This window comes from Pediculus humanus, genomic scaffold (assembly GCF_000006295.1).
Source record: "Pediculus humanus corporis 1103172107475 genomic scaffold, whole genome shotgun sequence".
Taxonomy (NCBI): Eukaryota; Metazoa; Arthropoda; class Insecta; order Psocodea; family Pediculidae; genus Pediculus; species Pediculus humanus.
Genome location: NW_002987093.1, coordinates 566806 through 584312, shown reverse-complemented (window position 1 = coordinate 584312; position 17507 = coordinate 566806). Strand labels below are relative to the sequence as shown.

Genomic DNA, 17507 nt, shown 5'->3' with positions numbered 1-17507 from the left:
TTTTTCTAGAATAGTCGGAGGTATGTGGTAGGTGGTAAACTTATTGTCGTCGGTTATAGGTAGCACATGATAAGTGTTTGGGATTTTTACAAGTGGTACCCAAGGAACGTGTAATAAATTATTTTTCGACCGAGACATTGGTAAACTACTTTAAAAATAATTAACGAGGAGAGAGAGGGAGGGAGGGAAAGAAAAATTATTAATAATAATGATAGAAAATATTCGTTTTAAAACTATTTCTTGTACCATTTTATGTTTCTTTTAGGTTAATTTGTTTTTTTTTTTTTTTTATAAGGATAAATTTTCCTTTTCAGACTGAAAGAAAGAAAATATATAAGTGCAATAAGAAAATATATAAGTGTTGGTTTTTTTTTTTTTTACTATTTAAAAAAAGGTTAAAGTAAAAATAATGATAATGATAATAATAGTATATGTCAAAAAAATAAAAAATAAAGTAAGAAAAATTTAAGTGATGTTGATTATGTGGTCAAATCTTCAGGAATCAAAACGTTGTTGCTGTTGTTGTTGTTGTTGACCATGTAAATTCAATTTTCGAAAGGAAAGTTCGAAAAAAAAAAAAAAAAATGTGGTTGTCAAAAGACATATTGACTTCTTTAACGGAGGCACAACATGACAACAATGACAATAATAATAATAATAACGATGATGATGATGAGGAAGTAGAAGAATTTCCCGAAAGAAGTAGGTATAATTAGTTGATTGATTGATTGATTGATTGATTGATTTATAAAGTTGAAATGTATCATACTACATATAGAAAAAATTTAACGTACGAAAAAAAATTCTAATTTTTTTTTTTTTTTTATTTAATTGCCAATAATTTTTACGCTTCGTCAATTTCGACTGGCTATCAGTTAAAAATAATAAAAAGTCATTCAATTAATTTTAAATTTTTTTTATACGATGTAAATTTATAAGAAAAAAAAAAAAAAATTAAATTAAATCTAATTCGTGAATTCCTTTTTTTTTTTTTTTACATGCATTCTTATTCGTTATGAAGAAACGAGTAAAGGTAAGTTTTATTAATCTATGGCGTGCGAATTATTTATTTATTTATTAATTCACGCAAAAAAAAAAAGGTTTAGAAAATGTAAAAAAGGTTTAAATTTTTTATTAAACACGTGCGTCGGATGAGCGTATATGTATATCTGTGACGTCATACATATTAATTTTACCTTTCACGAAAGGTTCATAAGGAAGGTTGTAATCCTTTGCTGATTGAAAATGGGTTTAAACCTTAAATTATTTTATGAAAAGGTTGGAAAAGGTTTTGTTAAAAATGCACTTGATTTTTTTTTTTTCCCCCACCCCCAGTTTAACACAAACTAAATATTCCTGCATGCACGTATTAATTGGGAATGCACGTCAAATTCTTCTATTATTATTATTATTATTATTTGGGGGGGGTGAAGGGAGGGTAGAGAGAGTATTTGTTCAAAGGTATAATAAATGTGTGTGCTTGCTCTCTTTCTTTAATTTTACCGTTTTATTTCATTTCTGTTTAAAGGTAATGGAGTTTTGTGTTATTGCGTGGGTCATTGTCCCGAAGATAAAGACACGGGAACGTGCGAGACGAAAGAAGGAGGTTCTTGTTTTACCGCCATTCAAGAAGTTTTCAACATAGAGACGAACAAATGGGAATTGGAAAGGACTTACGGGTGTCTTCCCGGAGACGAGAGAGGATTTATGCAATGCAAAAGTTACATGATACCACACGCGAAGGAAAAAGCTATCAAATGTTGCAATTACACGGACTATTGTAACAGAGCTTTGACTCCCAAATTTGAAGTTCGAAGCACGACACCGAGTCCGGGAATGTCTTACGATGATAGCATTCACTACATAGCTCTTATTATTTCAGTGACTGTTTGCTTAATAGCATTTCTTGTTATTGTTGCATACTATTACCTCAGGTACAAAAAAAGAGAAGATATGAGACTATTTAACCTCAGTCAAGCGAGCAGGTCCGTATACTCAAATTTAAATTTCTCATCCTTTTTTTCTAAAATTGGTAAACTGTCTAAAATTGGTTCCCTTTTTTTTTAGAAATTGTGATGCTTATTTGGCAACTACGGGAACACTCTCGGAACTCATTGAACAAAGTTCTGGATCGGGTTCGGGTTCAGGATTACCCCTTCTCGTTCAGCGAACAATCGCTAAACAAATTCAAATGGTTCATTCTATTGGAAAGGGTCGATACGGAGAAGTTTGGCTCGCTCACTGGCGAGGGGAAAAAGTTGCCGTCAAAGTATTTTTCACGACGGAGGAAGCCAGTTGGTTTCGTGAAACGGAAATATACCAAACAGTATTAATGAGAAATGAAAACATATTGGGATTCATCGCGGCGGACATAAAAGGAACGGGATCTTGGACTCAAATGCTTTTGATCACGGACTATCACGAAAATGGTTCTTTGCACGACTATTTAGCCTCTCACGTTTTAGACTCATCTTCCCTAATGAAATTGGCCTTGTCGACGGCAAGTGGAATCGCTCACCTTCACCTCGAAATCTACGGGACTCGCGGAAAACCCGCGATATCACACAGAGACATTAAAAGTAAAAATATATTGGTTAAAAGAAATGGAGAGTGTGCCATAGCAGATTTCGGATTAGCTGTCAGATACATCAGGTGAGTGAATAACGTTTTTTTTTAAATTTAAATCTAATCGATTTGCCACCATTAATTTATGTTTGTTCTTTTATTTAGCGAAACTAATAAAATAGACATAGCTCCAAATACTCGAGTGGGAACGAGACGATACATGGCACCGGAAGTACTCAACGAAACACTAAACACTTCCGCTTTTGAATCATTCAAAATGGCCGACATGTACTCTTTAGGTTTAGTTTTTTGGGAAATGACTCGGAGATGTGCCACCGGTGGGAAATTGAGTTCTGCCGAAGACTATCAATTGCCTTATTACGACTGTGTGCCTAACGATCCCTCTTTCGAGGACATGCATCAAGTGGTTTGCGTGAAAAATATCAGGCCTCAAGTACCACTCAGATGGGAATCGGATGAGGTATTTATTGATGATGATACAATTTTACTTTTTTTTTGTTTTGAGTATTTACGAATTAAATTATTAATTATTTTAAGGTATTGAGAACTTTGTCGAAAATAATGCAAGAATGTTGGCATTCAAATCCTCCAGTTCGATTGACGGCTCTTAGGGTAAAAAAAACATTATCGAAATTAAAAGCGGACAATTCAATCAAATTAGTGTAAATATATAAATAAAACAAGAACAAAAACAATTTTTTTTAAAAATGTAAATATTATTATTATTATTATTATTATTATTATTAAAAAGAGAAAGAAAAGAATTAAAAATGGTATATTTTTGTACTTTATTTGTGTACGAATCGAATTTTCCGAGTACTTTTTCGAATCTGCGTTTTATTTATAAAAAAAAAAAATTCAATAAAATATATATATATATATTATTAAGTTTTTATTTAAAAATAGTTTGTAATTAATTAATTAATTATTGTAAAATATTTATTTAAAAAATTTAAACTAAATAAGACGTTAAGATAATAACGATAAGAATAAATGCACTTTTTAATTAATTAATTAATAATTTTTTTTATTATTAAAATGGATTTTAGTAAATTTACATATTGATCACAAAACAATGAGTTTAGTTTTATATTAGTAAATTTCATTTGTTAATAAATTTTCTCTTTTTTTTTTTTTTTTTTAAAGTTATTATTATTATTACTGCTTTAGATTTTTTATTGTTTTTTTTTTTTTTTTTAATAAGAGTTAATAATAATAATTATTAAAGGTCATTAAAAGAGAATCAAAAAAATTTTTTTTAAAATTTATTTCTCAAAGCTTTAACAATTGCAAGTTACAAAAATTATTATTATTAATAATAATAATTGAAGGATATTGTCCAAGTTTCGATTAAAAGAAATTTAATAAAATGTTTTTATACGATTCAATTTTTTTTTTATCTTTTAATATATATATTTTAGTGATTGATAATTTAATGATTTATCGGTTTTGATGTAATTTTTTTTAATTTGAATAATTATTATTATTTTATTGTAGTAAAATATTTAAGCTTTTTTTCTTATTTTTTTTTTTTTATTAATTTTCTAAAGCAGTATTAATAATATATATTTTATGCTTGTATATCTTGTACAAATTTAATAAGACTAAGGGTGTATGTGCCAACAAATATTAATAATAATAGCTAACAATTTTTTTTTTTTATTATGTATATAATAATAATAATAATAAAATTTATGTAATTATATATAATAAAATTAAGTCATTTTTATTAATTTTAATTTTTTTTAAAAAAAATTTTATTTGTATACACATGACTTTGTGGAAAGTTTCGAAATGTAAAAATAATTATCTGTGCCATTATTAATGATTTTATAATTTGAAAAAATGTATTGTTTTTATTTGCAGCTGTTTTTTTTTTTTTGTAAATAATAATAATAATATGTTTTAAAACTGAATTTTTAGATATGAGAGCATTAGTAAAATAAACATTGTGGTAGGATTGCAAAGTAACATAATTTTCAAATGAAAGGATGGGGGAAAATCGATTTGTAATAAACGAAACAAATTTACATACTTAAAACATAATGTTTTATTTAGCTTTTTTAACAACTGGAGCAGATTTCATTGATTGTTGTTGTGCTTTTAATGCTTTTACAACTATTTTATGTTCTTCCAATAAAAATGCTCTTACTATTCTTTCTTTAACACATTTATGGCATAAAACTCCACCATAGGCTCGTTTAACTGTTTTCTTTCTCAGACACATTCTAGATCGTTCCATTGGGCGAGCTGGAATAATTCCTCTTAATTTTTCTTTGCACTGCCCACATCTTGGAATCTTTTTTGGCTTTTTCAAATATTGATAAACAAGTTTACCTCCGGGGGTTCTTACACTAAAAAAAAAAAAATATTAATGTAAATAATTGTACGTTTTTTTTTACAGACATTTTAATACAGCTTTTTAAAATGCTCAATATAACCACACTAATACATGTTTATGTATGTACTAGACATAATAACCTTAAAATAACTGACAGTGCGACAAAGATTTTAAAAAACTAAACCGACCTTTACTTACAAATCGACTTAGAAAATATTTAAAAACTAATATAATTTAACCAAAGCCACTTTAACATTTTAATCATGTTGTTCAAGACCTTTAAAAAACAAAAATTTGAGTGTAAAACTTTGTACAATATATTATAGAATTTGCTCACTTTATAATTGCAATATAACGTAACGGAATGCTTCGAAGCACACGAAAAATACAAACTATTTAGTGAGTTTGTAAACTGAGTGGTTTAAAAATTACTTTTATATAAAAACAAAAAAAATATTTACATACACTCTTCTCCTATTGCTTTTGGTATTGTAAGACAACCTACGCCTGTAAACCAAACGTTGAACCATTTTAATTTATCTGAAAATAATATAAAGCATTAATAGTTTTTATAAATGTAATTACTTATGTTAGATGAATTAGTTAAAAGATATATTAAATAGGATAAAAATAAAGTTTTAATATCATACTTTAAATTTCCAAAATCGAGCAGGTAGAATTGCCAACATTAAAAAAAATATGGTTGCGTATTTGAAATGTAGCAGCAAATTAATTAATAACAGCGGCAAACAGTTTCCGCCATGTATATTAAAAATTAAATCAATTTTATAACTTTTAATCAATTTTTTTTTAAAACACTGACGACGCAGTTAATAACACCGTTTTAGTTATTAAGTGCAATTTAGTTTAAATTATTTATTTTCTTTGTAAATTGTTACCATGTTTGAAATATTCATTTTAAATGCTTATTTGTTTAAAAATATGGTTACACTGATAAAAGAAATTTACATATGATAAAGAGTAATTTTCAAAGTGGCAAAATGGATTTAGATTCGAATAAATTTGTTTCTCAAATACCGGTATCCAAAATACCTTCTCCATCATCACCGTTCAAAAAATCATATTCTCTAAGAGTACGTGGACAAAAAGCAAATTTATCGACATCATTGCCTACACAATCAGTAATTCACGAAAATTCTGATTATTCCAATGGAAAATCTTTCAAAAGTAATCTTATGCCAAATCATTTAACGAGGAGCAGGGTAAGTTAAATATTACATAAAGATAATTTTTTCTGTTTGTCTATTTATTAATATTAAAAGTTATTCAGTTAAGGTTTGTAATCTTTTTACCAAATAATAATTAATAACGTACTATATTTTCAGCTAAGTTGTTTAAGCAGAAATGGTTTGGAAGACGATTTAGAGTCAATTGGCAGTGTCACTAGTAATTTCAGTATTGCAACTCAAAATTCATCTTGCGAACATGTTAATTTTGCTAAAAATGGTACCACTTATTCTGGTAGAAGTCATAAATACATTGTACATTGTTCATCTGGTTGGAATGATCAAGAAGAATATTTAACTCCTACTCAAAGAGCTAATAGAAATATAAAAAAATTAAAGGTCAGTTGAGATTAAAGTGTTTAAAACATTAATTTACATCATCATTATTTATGCATTAATTGTCCATGGCTTTTATAAAATTTTTAAAATTGAATTATAAAATATTAATTTAAAATGTATAAATTTTGTTGCAGAGTCTTTTACAGTTAGCCAAGGAAAAATTAAGAGAAAAAGAAGAAGAAATATTCAAGTTAAACAAAGAAGTTAGTGAATTAAAAATTTATAGAGAATCAGTGGAAGCATACAAAAATCCTCCAGACAACCAGGACCAAATTTCTAATGAAAGTTTTAATGTAGCCGAAATTCAAGCATTGCCTCCGCAATTTAATAAATCCATTGCTCAAAAAAGCTCTGAATTTTCACCATTGAAATATTTATCTGATGAATCCAGCCATTTTAAAATGTCACCTACTCCTTCCCATGATGGAATCGGAGATAAAAGTAGTTGCACTCCAGATTTTTTTTTACCATCTATGGCAGACTCTGGTAATTTTGATGATTTACCATCCTCTGCATCGATATATTCAAAAGATTCAATGAGTTTTATATCGTCTGAAACGAAATCGATTCTGCAGGATTCTAATACGATTAATTGTTTTTCATTTAAAAATGATTTGGATAATGATACTGTCGATGGCAGCGAAGAAAAAAAAGAACTCATACAAATGTATGAAAAAAAATTAAATGACAAAAAATTAGAATATGAAATGGAATTAGGAAATCTAATTAAAACACAAGAAGAGAAAAATCTCAAAATCATTCGTGAATTCGATGAGAAATTAAAAGAAGAAGAAGCAAAATTTGAGCTCAGATGGAATGATTTACTAAAAACCACTGAAGAAGAAAAAATGCAAATTGTAAATAGATTCGAAATGAAATTAGAGGAGGAAAAATTGAAATATAGAGATAATTTAAATACTTTTAAGGCTCAGGGAGGAAAAATAAGCGATATGATTTTCGATTCGGATTATTGTAAGACTGTGGAAGAAGAGAAAACAATATATGAGACTGCATTGGTTGATATTAAGGAAAAGTTTGAGACTGAAAAATTGCTTATTGAAAAAAAATTTGATGAGGCTATGGCAACGGAAAGAAACAAATTTGAAGACAATTTACAAAGTATAAAGAAAATTTGTGACTCTCAAGTGAATGATTTAACGAGCAAAGTGTCAGAATTAGAGACTCAGTAAGTATAATGTTTTATATTTGTCTTTTGTTAAAAGTAACATTTCAAAATTGCATATCATTGAATGCTTGTTGCATACTATGTAAAGTTTTGATGAATTTGGAAAAATCTTATTTATTTTTTGTAAAAAATTTCAGAGTACAAATGTTTATGTAATTATTTCAAATATTTTAGGTATTCTGAACTGATACCGAAATATGAAAAAGCTATGTCACTAAAAGAAGAATTAGAAAAGGAAAATGAAATGTTAAAAGCTTCACTAAAAGAACAGGAAGAAAGTCACAAAAAAATGTATTTGGAAATTTATAAAAAAGGCCAAGAATCAGTTAGTTTCGAGGCAAACAGTCAAGTAAGTTTTAAAATTTTAAAAATGATTTTTGATACTCTTGTGTGTCACTTCAAAAAGTGTTTTTTTTTTTTTTTTTTTTTTTACAGGAGGTTGAAAACAAAAATGCATCACCAATGTCAGTGCCAGAGTTGTTTGCTCAATTGAAAATAACAGAAGTCGAATTGGAAAATTTAAAGGTATTATTATTATTATTATTATTGTTATTAATTATTTATGAAATGCTGTGCATGTAAAAAAATTGAAATTCACTGTATTTTATGTTTTATAACGACACAAATATGCCGAACGATTAACACTTAAATTAAATATATCTTTATTTCTCTTTAATTTTGCTTATTCAACTGGAGGACAAGGAATATAGGGCAGCCCATTCTGATAGTAGTGGCTTTTGTTTACTTAGTTCTAAGGAAGCCATATCTCTTTGGCTTTTAGCTGCCAGAAAGGTTTGTCACTGAAAATGAGTAGTAGTCGATTACTTAAAAGTGTGTTTGTGTTTCATGATGTGATGTGTTCTTATATTTTTGCATGATAACTATATTAATACTTTTCTTCCGTTTTTTTAATTTTTTCGATTTTGAATAGCTTTAATTTTTTGTTTTTTTGATATTAATTCACGAAGAGACAGATACTTGACGACGTTATAGAGATTTCATATATACAAAAAAAAAAAAAAAAGAAAGATTACACACTAATACAAGTCCTTTTTTTAATTTTCAGGCAATGTACAAAAGATTAGCGGAAGCTCAGTCAAAAACGGTTAAAAACGAAAGAAGCGGAAACGATCCGGAGGCAACGTTGCAATTTTTAAAATCCGCGGTTTATTATTTTCTAACGGATAAAGAAAATCATTTGGGACATTTGAAAGCAATCGAAAGCATATTGGCATTTTCATCAGCGGAAAAAAGTAATATTGAAAAATTTTATTTAAATAGATATTATTAATGATGCTTTTTAATTAGAGCTGTCATTTTTTTTTTTTTTTTTTTTTACCAAGTTAAATGCACGCCTAATAGTATAGTTTTCCAATAATTAGTCAATCAATCAATCAATTAGTCAGTCATTTTTCTTAGTTATCTTTCTGATCTCAGTTAAATTGTACACTATGTATGTATGTATGTATGTTTGAATGTGTTTAGATTTACGTATGGCTAATATCAACGAATAGTAGAAATAATATATATGTATATATATATATATAAATTTGAGTAAAGTTTAGTATGAACGTTTTACTTCACGAGATACTATTTCACTCAGTTTTTGTGCAATCAATCAATCAATCAATCCATAAGTATTGAATTTATCAAAGTGCAATAATTTAAAATTTTTTAACTAAGTCATTAATTATGCTTATGTTTTAAACTTGAAAAATGATTTCGAATAAAGCTTGATTACAAAATTTTAAAAAATTCATAATTTATTTTTTAAATTCTTTCAAATAAAAATGTAATTAAATTATATTTTCATCATTGATAAAATCGATTGCAGGAGATGTTGTTTATATAAAAAAAAAAAAAAATTTAAAAACATTTTATTAAAAATTTTTTTATTATATTAGTAATGCTTTTTCACAGGCGTTACTTTTTACTTCCAGGCAAGATTATACCATCATACTGAAACAAAAACAAAACAAAAAACCATTATATAAATATAAATATGACAGCCTAATTATGATATTTAAAGTATCATTAATTATAATTAATTTGTTTCTTTTATCAGAGTCTCATTTATGATAAAATAATAAACGAGATTGTACGAAAAGAAATTAATTTTGCATATTTTCGACTAAGAAAGAAAAGTAATCAATGTATACACATTTACTTTTTCTTGGTGCTGTAATATGCATACTACAAAATGAGATTCTGTATATGTAAGTAAAATGTTTACCTTTTGCTGGAACCACTTCATGGCATCTTCTTTTGTTAACCTGTGCCTGAATCCAATGACTCCCTTCTTTCTCCTTCTGTGTGCCACATTAAAACCTAACACACACACACAAAAAAAAAAATCATGAAAACAAATGCCTCAAAATAATTTTTAAAATGTTTTAAAAATTTTCATTACTAACTAACCTGGCCTTCCCAAAACGACATAAAAATCTAATCCATAGATACCAATACTTGGATCATATTTAATGTTCAAATCAATATGTTCTTGGATTCCAAATCCAAAGTTTCCAGTGTCGGAAAAATTGTCCCTTTTTAATTCATATTCTTTTACTTTTAATCCTCTGTCCAATATTTCCTCTGCTTTAGCACCTCTTACGGTACAATGAACAGCAATTTTTTCATTTCTTCTAATACCAAAGGAACGGACTGTGTACCTCGCTTTGGAAAAAACAGGTTGTTGACCTGTTAACTGCTCTAATACCTAAATAAAAAAATTTTATACTTTAAAAACCTCATTTATGAATAAATCATGTGTATCTCTGGTTTAGTACCACTATGAGTATTATTTGTCATAGAGGGTTGCAATAAGAGAAGTTTTATTTTGCACAATCTCGTAAACAAAATTTAATAAAATTCTGCCTTAAAGTGTTGTGCTTTATAAATAAAAATAGATAATTTAAGATAGATTTAAAAAATGTTAATATGTTTGATAACCTAAAAATAATGCATGTACCAACCTTGGCAGCCCTAGTTAATCTATCTCCAGATTCACCGACACAAATATTCAAACATAGTTTACGAATTTTAACTTCTCGCATAGGATTTTTCGTCTTATCCTTTTCTTTTTTGCCCGACCGAACGACCACCTTTGTGGTCTTCTTGGCAGCCTGTAATTTTAAAACACGTCAATAACTTATATTGAATAATTAAAAAAAAAGCTAGATGTTGAATGCGATACACGTAAATCGTAAAAAATAAAAATTTAACGACTATTGAAAGCGTTTTAATTAGTAAATAATAATATTGATAAAGGATGAATTCAATAAATAAGGATGAAAATTTAATAACATACCTTTTCCTGCACGGCAGGCATGATTGGATTTTGAAGAAGATACTCAGTAGTAATGTTGGCTATTCTGAGTTGTAACTTTATTTACACTTTACGCCTCATAAAAGGCTGTGATTTTTAAAAACTTTAACTTTTTTTTTTTTACTTGTTTTTAATTTTACAATAATTTCAGTATTTTAATTTTAATTGAGCTATGGAAAGCGAAATTGCGATAGTAGAAGAAAAAAAAGATGAAGTACCTTCAACTACTTCAAATGATCCGAGGCTAAGGAAATTAGCAAGACGATTAAGAATTCAGCGGAGATTAGAAAATGCTGAAAAGTAATAAATATAAATTTTTTATTATTATATTTTTAAACCGAATTAACATTTTAATATACTGATAATTTTTTAAAATGACCTTAAAATAATTACATTATTAATCTAAAGGCTTAAAGCTATTGCCGAAGGAACATTTCAAGAACCAGAATCTGAAGTATCGTTGATAGACGACACAATTGAAACTAGCGAAGATACGCTAATGCAATTATTTTATGAAGGGAAAGAACTGGTTAATATTTAACGAGTTATTAATTTGAAAAAAATAATAATAATTAAAACTAATATTAATTTTTTTTAAAATTAGATTACAAATATTAGAGTCGCAAGTGATTCCGTTGAAGTTTTGCGTAGAAAAACTGAACTTGAAGAAAAAAATGCAAGAATAGCTCAATTAAAAGAAGAATCTTTAGCAGCATTAGATAAATTAGAAGAAATTTCATCAGAATGGAATTCAATTGTTGAAACTACTGGGGTTCTCGTATTGAACGATCATCTAAAACAGCAAAAGGCCAAATGTTTGGAATTAATAACACAGAAAAATAATTTACTGAAAAACTTTCATTTGGAATTGAAAGTAGCCGATGAAAAGTTTATGAAAGGAAGGAAAACTATGTATGAAGAATTGGCTTTGTTAACTAAAAGAATCGATGAACAAGTTTTGTTAATGAAAAAAGCTTGCAGAATTGAATTAGATCATATAGAGGTTTGTTATTTATTGAAATTGTTTACAATTTGAAATATTCAAATATTATTCCATTAATTTTTTATTTATTTATTTTAAATTTTAGGAGTCTATAGATACGACAAGAAATCAAATTACTGAAAATAATTTTAAAACCTGGCAAAGTTTATATAATCAAAGAGAAAAAGATGAAGTTTCTAACATTCAAAGAAAGTCAGAAATGGTAATGAGATATTTTATCGATTGAATTTTCTTGTTATTGTTACAAAAAAACATTTTCATTAAAATTTATTTTTAGGTTGAGAAATTTTTTCAAGATATGTATGTATTGCACAGAGATCATCAAGAAAGATATAGAGAAACAAAAATAACATTGGAATATGATGTGCAAGCTTTAGAACAAGAATTGGAAAACATAAAAGCTCTATGTCTTCTAAATAGTGAAAAATTGGATTACAATTTTCAAGTTTTAAAAAAAAGGGAAGAAGAAAATGTTTACATAAAACATCATCAGAAGAGAAGATTAAATAAGTAATGAAAATAATTTGTTTACCTTGTGCACAGCTTCTTAAACCCAGAATTGCCAATTAGATTACTTTTCACTTGAAATAAATATTTTTATTAAATCTGTGCCTCCCATTTTGATAAAAATTTTTTTTCATTATCATTTTGAGGTAAATTATTTTTAATATTATTTTTTTTCTTCATAAAATAATTTATTTGTATTTATTAATATATTGTTTTAGGCTTCAAGATTTGGTAAACACTTTGAAAAGAAAAACAGATGAAAAAAGACAATCGACTGAAGATGAAGTGAAAAAATTAACAAAAGAAGTTGAAAGATATCATGCAAATGTCGAAGAGACAGAAAATAAAGCTTTGAAAATATCCGAGATGAATGAAAGAAAATTTCAAAGTATTTGGGAAATGAAAGATGATGAAGCGAAAGAGTTATTAAATAAGGTAAATTTAAAATTTGATTACAAAGAAAAAAAATTTTTAATTTTATATAATTAACATACTTTTTTTTTCTAGATTACGATGATCGATAAAGTTATTTATGAACAAATTTTGGGTTTGAATTGGAATTCACCTAATCATCCAGTCTTAAATAAAACAGAATTACCTTCTTATAAAGTTGCTGAGGATGTTATAAATGTAATGAAAAGTAAAGGTATTTAATTTCTGTATCATTCAAAACCTAATAAGGAAACTTTTTCACCTGATATTATTTAGTAATTAAATTTGTTTGTAATAGAAAAAAATACTAAAACCGTTGATGAAACCAAAATGACTGCCGAAGTAGCAGCGAGTAAAAAACGTTTATTACATCATATATTGGAACAAGTAGCTGATCAGTCTGGATTTTTAATTGAAGAAAAATTAAATCAATTATTAATGCGTTACACGAATGATGAAAAAACTTTGGTTCGCTTGGACAATGTTTTTGCAGTGAGTAAAAAAAAACTTTTGTGAATGTGTCGTCGTCTTTTAACCGTATTTAAAAAAAAAAAAAATTAATTTTGTTTTTAGGCTATTGATGTTCAAAGTGAAAACGATTTCGAGACAATGAAAAATGTTTTTCGACCCTTTGCATATTGTCTTATTTGCGACAGAAAAGAAAATTCCGCTTATAGTTTAGATGGAAAAGATGATCCATTCGATTCGTATTACAAAAATTCTTCTGATAACAGGCCATCTTCCATTATGCAGTATGTATGGAGTGTATACCTTCAAATCCATTTTAAACGATAGAACATAATAAAAGGGAAAAAAAAAAAAATAATTTTAGAATGCGAGAGTTGGAAGAAAAAGTGTCGAAATTAAGAATTCAAGCAAGAAGAGATGATGATTTTGAAGAGAAAAATGAAAGTGGAACAACTGGAAAACCGGGAAGTCAATCAACTAGTTATGAACCCAAACAAAGTGAAGGAGGAGTTCAATCTTATGTTTCTGATAATGAAAAAGCAGCTTTGGCAGAAAAACGAAAACCCAAAGAAGATCAATGTGATATATCTCATCCTATGGTTATTGAAAAAATTCACGTTTTGAAAGCTTTGAAAAACTTTGTGACTACACTTCATGGTGATAGATGTGGGTAGGTACACACACACATACACACTTTTCAGGTAGTTTATTTTTACTTACATATAAGAAAATATGTTAATTTTTTAAATGAAAAATAATAATTGTTTTAGAACTCCGACAGGAATGTCATCAAGGTTGTCTAAAAAACGATTTACCATATCGAGACTCCTTTCAAAAGAAGATATTGCTTCTTATTGGGAATCCTATAGAACTTTGGTTCCTCATAAAATTAAAAACAAATGGAATGCTGTTTTTCTTGCTCTAATCAAATATTTAAATATTTTACAGGGTAACAATTGACAGATTTTAAATTATTTTTATAAAATAATTGCTTTTAATTCGATTCTAATAAAATGAGTGACCATATTTGAAGTTTTAATGGCTTCGACTCAAAGAAAAATAAAAATTTAAATTATATATTTTTCAGAACGTCATGCACTTAATCTTAAAGCTCAAAAACTTCATAGTAAAAATTTAGAATTGAAAAAATTATTACATCAATATCAAGGTGCTAAAAGAAAAAATGAAAGTTTTATATTACCCCGTATTTCTACAGTTCCAGATGGACCCATTGATTCAGAAGAAATAGCAAAGATTGTTTCAAAGTTGGAACAATAATAAAAAAAAAATTAAGTTTTAAAAAAATTAACATTTAAATAAAGTATTTTTTTTAGTAGAAAATTATTATTATTATTTTTAATTTTCCCAATAAATGTTAAATAATATGTATTTCGAGTAATAAACGTAAAAGAAAGGTACAAATTTTTATAAATATTGTATTAAAACACAAATGAGTTTGTTTTTTTTTTGTCATCAATTACTAATTTTTAACGGTTAAAAAAATTTAAAAAAACTTCAATTAATTTTTTTTTTTTTGGAGCAATTTAATTGACACAAGTTTTTTTAAAGGTCAAAAAGTTAAAAACAAACCAAGGTTTTCGTAATGAATAATTTTTTTTAAAAAAAATTAAATTTAAATTGTTTTAAATTAATTAATTAATTAATTAATTCGCGAATAAAAATTTATTTACAGGAATACAAGCAGAAAAAAATTATTCAAGTTTCTCAAAATTCAAAATGTCGGAACGTGATTTAACTGAAATTGTAACATGGCAACCTTGCGTCAGAAATTTAAATCAATTAATGGATTTATCAATTACATCAATTTCGTAAGTCTTCCATTATTATTATATTTTGTCTTCCATTTTTTAAATTTTAATTTATTTTGTAGGAAGTGTAGAGTTTTTAATTGATAAATATAGAGTAAAATTAAAATAATTATTTTAATCGATTATGTATAGTTTTAAATCAAAATTTTATAATTATTTTTTTATAAATAATTACCGGTTGTATAGTTCCTTTAAAGATAAATCGTTTGTTAATGGAAAATGGGTTAATGGTGTTTTAAATAAAAAATTTGATGTCGTTAATCCGGCTACTGGTAAGATAATAGGGTCCGCGCCAAATCTTAATGTCGAAGATGTTTCAGAGGCCATCAATTATGCTTCGGAAGCATTTAAATTATGGAAAACAACTACGCCCAAAGAAAGATCTGATTTACTGAGACAATGGTATAATCTTCTTGTTAAAAATGCCGATGAATTAGCGGATATAGTGACAGCAGAATCAGGAAAATGTAAAACTGAGGCTTTAGGTGAAGTCAAATATAGTAATTCTTTTGTAGAATGGTTTTCCGAAGAAGCTCGTAGAATTCATGGAGAAGTAATTGATGGACAGGCCAAAAGTAAACAAATGATTTTCATTAAACAACCCATAGGTGTTGTTGGCTTAATCACTCCCTGGAATTTTCCAGTTGCAATGATAACTAGAAAAGCTGCAGCTGCTTTAGCAGCCGGTTGTACTTGCATTATTAAACCAGCTGAAGACACTCCGTTATCAGCATTAGCATTAGCTGATTTGGCTGATCAAGCTGGTTTTCCTCCTGGTGTTATTAACGTTGTGACATGCGATAGAAATAATGCTCCTGATATAGGTAAATTGATATGTACACATGATTCTGTAGCAGGGATTTCTTTCACAGGAAGTACAGCTGTAGGGAAAATATTGTATAGCCAGTGTTCTACTGGTGTTAAAAGAATTGCTTTAGAGTTAGGAGGAAATGCTCCATTTATTGTTTTCAATTCTGCTAAGTTAGATGAAGCAGTTGAAGGAGCCATGGCATCCAAGTTTAGAAATTGTGGTCAAACATGTGTAAGTGCCAACAGATTTTTGATTCAGGAAGAGGTTGTAGATGAATTCATTTCAAAGCTTTCATCGAAACTAGATTCTTTGACATGTGGGGATGGGTCGAAACCAGGTATTTCAATGGGACCTTTGATAAATGAAATGCAAATAAATAAAGTTAGTAGTTTAGTTGATGATGCCATATCAAAGGGAGCCAAAGTGATTAAAGGAGGAAAAAAATTGACAGAATTGGGTAATTTATTTTATGCTCCCACAATTCTTACCAACATAAAACCTGAAATGAATTGTTATAACGAAGAGATTTTCGGGCCAGTTGTTCAAATCATAAAATTTAAAACAGAAGAAGAAGCTATTGAAATAGCTAACAATACCAAATCAGGTTTGGCTGGATATTTTTACAGTAGCGATTTAAATCAAATATGGAGGGTGTCTAAAAAATTAGAAACTGGAATGATAGGTATTAATGAAGGAATTATAAGTTGTCCTGAAGCAGCTTTCGGAGGAGTCAAAGAATCTGGTATTGGAAGGGAAGGATCTCATTATGGCATTGATGAGTTTGTTTACATAAAATATTTATGTTTTGGTGGGTTAAATTGAATTAAAACATAATTTCATAAATTTTAGAAAACATATTCGAAGGTAAAAATTAATTCATAGGTGTTTTCTTCAGTAACATTTCTAACTACATAAAAATAACTTTTACATTATACCTGAATTCATTTTTTTTTTTTTGCCCTTTGAAATACATTTTACTCAAAACTCTTCTTTCTCTCTTAGAAAAAAGTAAAGGTTAAAGGTTAAAATGACACATAATAATAATATTTAACATGAAAATATATTTTTTAATTTTTAACAACTTTCACAAGGCATTTTTACAACAAAACAAAAAAAAAATTAATTTCATTGTTTGTACATATCACAAGTTTTTATGTTTATCGATTCAAAAATTTATAAAAAATACATAATTAAAAAATAAATTAATAATATTTAACGTATATTTATTTATTTACTGAACAACCATTGCCCGCAACGATTTATTAATTTTTAATAATAATCATTTTTTTTTTTTATTTAAATAATGATGCGTGGCAATAAGGCATCTATATAAATTAATTAAATAATTTAAAATAAAACTAATAAATTAGCAAAAATAAAAATAAATAAATAATACTGATTATTATTATTATGTATTTAATTAATTATAATAC

General features: G+C 27.1%; 6 protein-coding genes across 6 annotated transcripts; 4 read left to right on the top strand and 2 right to left on the bottom strand.

Annotated features, from left to right (window-relative positions):
* Window positions 1-1245: 1245 nt before the first annotated feature.
* On the top strand, window positions 1246-3252 carry Phum_PHUM127230 (SAX, putative; the record flags this gene model as incomplete). Its single annotated transcript, XM_002424295.1, has 5 exons — window positions 1246-1288; window positions 1529-1985; window positions 2068-2652; window positions 2731-3090; window positions 3132-3252. 5 exons carry the CDS (start codon window positions 1246-1248, stop codon window positions 3250-3252), a joined length of 1566 nt encoding a protein of 521 aa, XP_002424340.1.
* Window positions 3253-4636: 1384 nt separating this feature from the next.
* Window positions 4637-5457, bottom strand: Phum_PHUM127220 (mitochondrial 50S ribosomal protein L34, putative; the record flags this gene model as incomplete). Its single annotated transcript, XM_002424294.1, has 2 exons — window positions 4637-4940; window positions 5393-5457. 2 exons carry the CDS (start codon window positions 5455-5457, stop codon window positions 4637-4639), a joined length of 369 nt encoding a protein of 122 aa, XP_002424339.1.
* A 471-nt stretch (window positions 5458-5928) lies between these two features.
* On the top strand, window positions 5929-8990 carry Phum_PHUM127210 (Rho-associated protein kinase, putative; the record flags this gene model as incomplete). The annotated part of the gene is made up of 7 exons (XM_002424293.1): window positions 5929-6150; window positions 6274-6513; window positions 6648-7699; window positions 7874-8048; window positions 8135-8224; window positions 8396-8491; window positions 8766-8990. The coding sequence occupies 7 exons, from the start codon at window positions 5929-5931 to the stop codon at window positions 8988-8990; spliced, it is 2100 nt and encodes a 699-aa protein (XP_002424338.1).
* A 632-nt stretch (window positions 8991-9622) lies between these two features.
* On the bottom strand, window positions 9623-10752 carry Phum_PHUM127200 (60S ribosomal protein L11, putative; the record flags this gene model as incomplete). The annotated part of the gene is made up of 4 exons (XM_002424292.1): window positions 9623-9658; window positions 9933-10027; window positions 10118-10415; window positions 10672-10752. 4 exons carry the CDS (start codon window positions 10750-10752, stop codon window positions 9623-9625), a joined length of 510 nt encoding a protein of 169 aa, XP_002424337.1.
* A 215-nt stretch (window positions 10753-10967) lies between these two features.
* Phum_PHUM127190 (paramyosin, long form, putative) lies at window positions 10968-14394 on the top strand (the record flags this gene model as incomplete). Its single annotated transcript, XM_002424291.1, has 11 exons — window positions 10968-11077; window positions 11433-11553; window positions 11629-12027; window positions 12113-12229; window positions 12305-12537; window positions 12753-12969; window positions 13042-13180; window positions 13265-13458; window positions 13540-13722; window positions 13809-14104; window positions 14205-14394. 11 exons carry the CDS (start codon window positions 10968-10970, stop codon window positions 14392-14394), a joined length of 2199 nt encoding a protein of 732 aa, XP_002424336.1.
* Window positions 14395-15171: 777 nt separating this feature from the next.
* Phum_PHUM127180 (Succinate semialdehyde dehydrogenase, putative) lies at window positions 15172-16949 on the top strand (the record flags this gene model as incomplete). Its single annotated transcript, XM_002424290.1, has 3 exons — window positions 15172-15263; window positions 15450-16882; window positions 16924-16949. 3 exons carry the CDS (start codon window positions 15172-15174, stop codon window positions 16947-16949), a joined length of 1551 nt encoding a protein of 516 aa, XP_002424335.1.
* Between the last annotated feature and the right edge of the window lie 558 nt (window positions 16950-17507).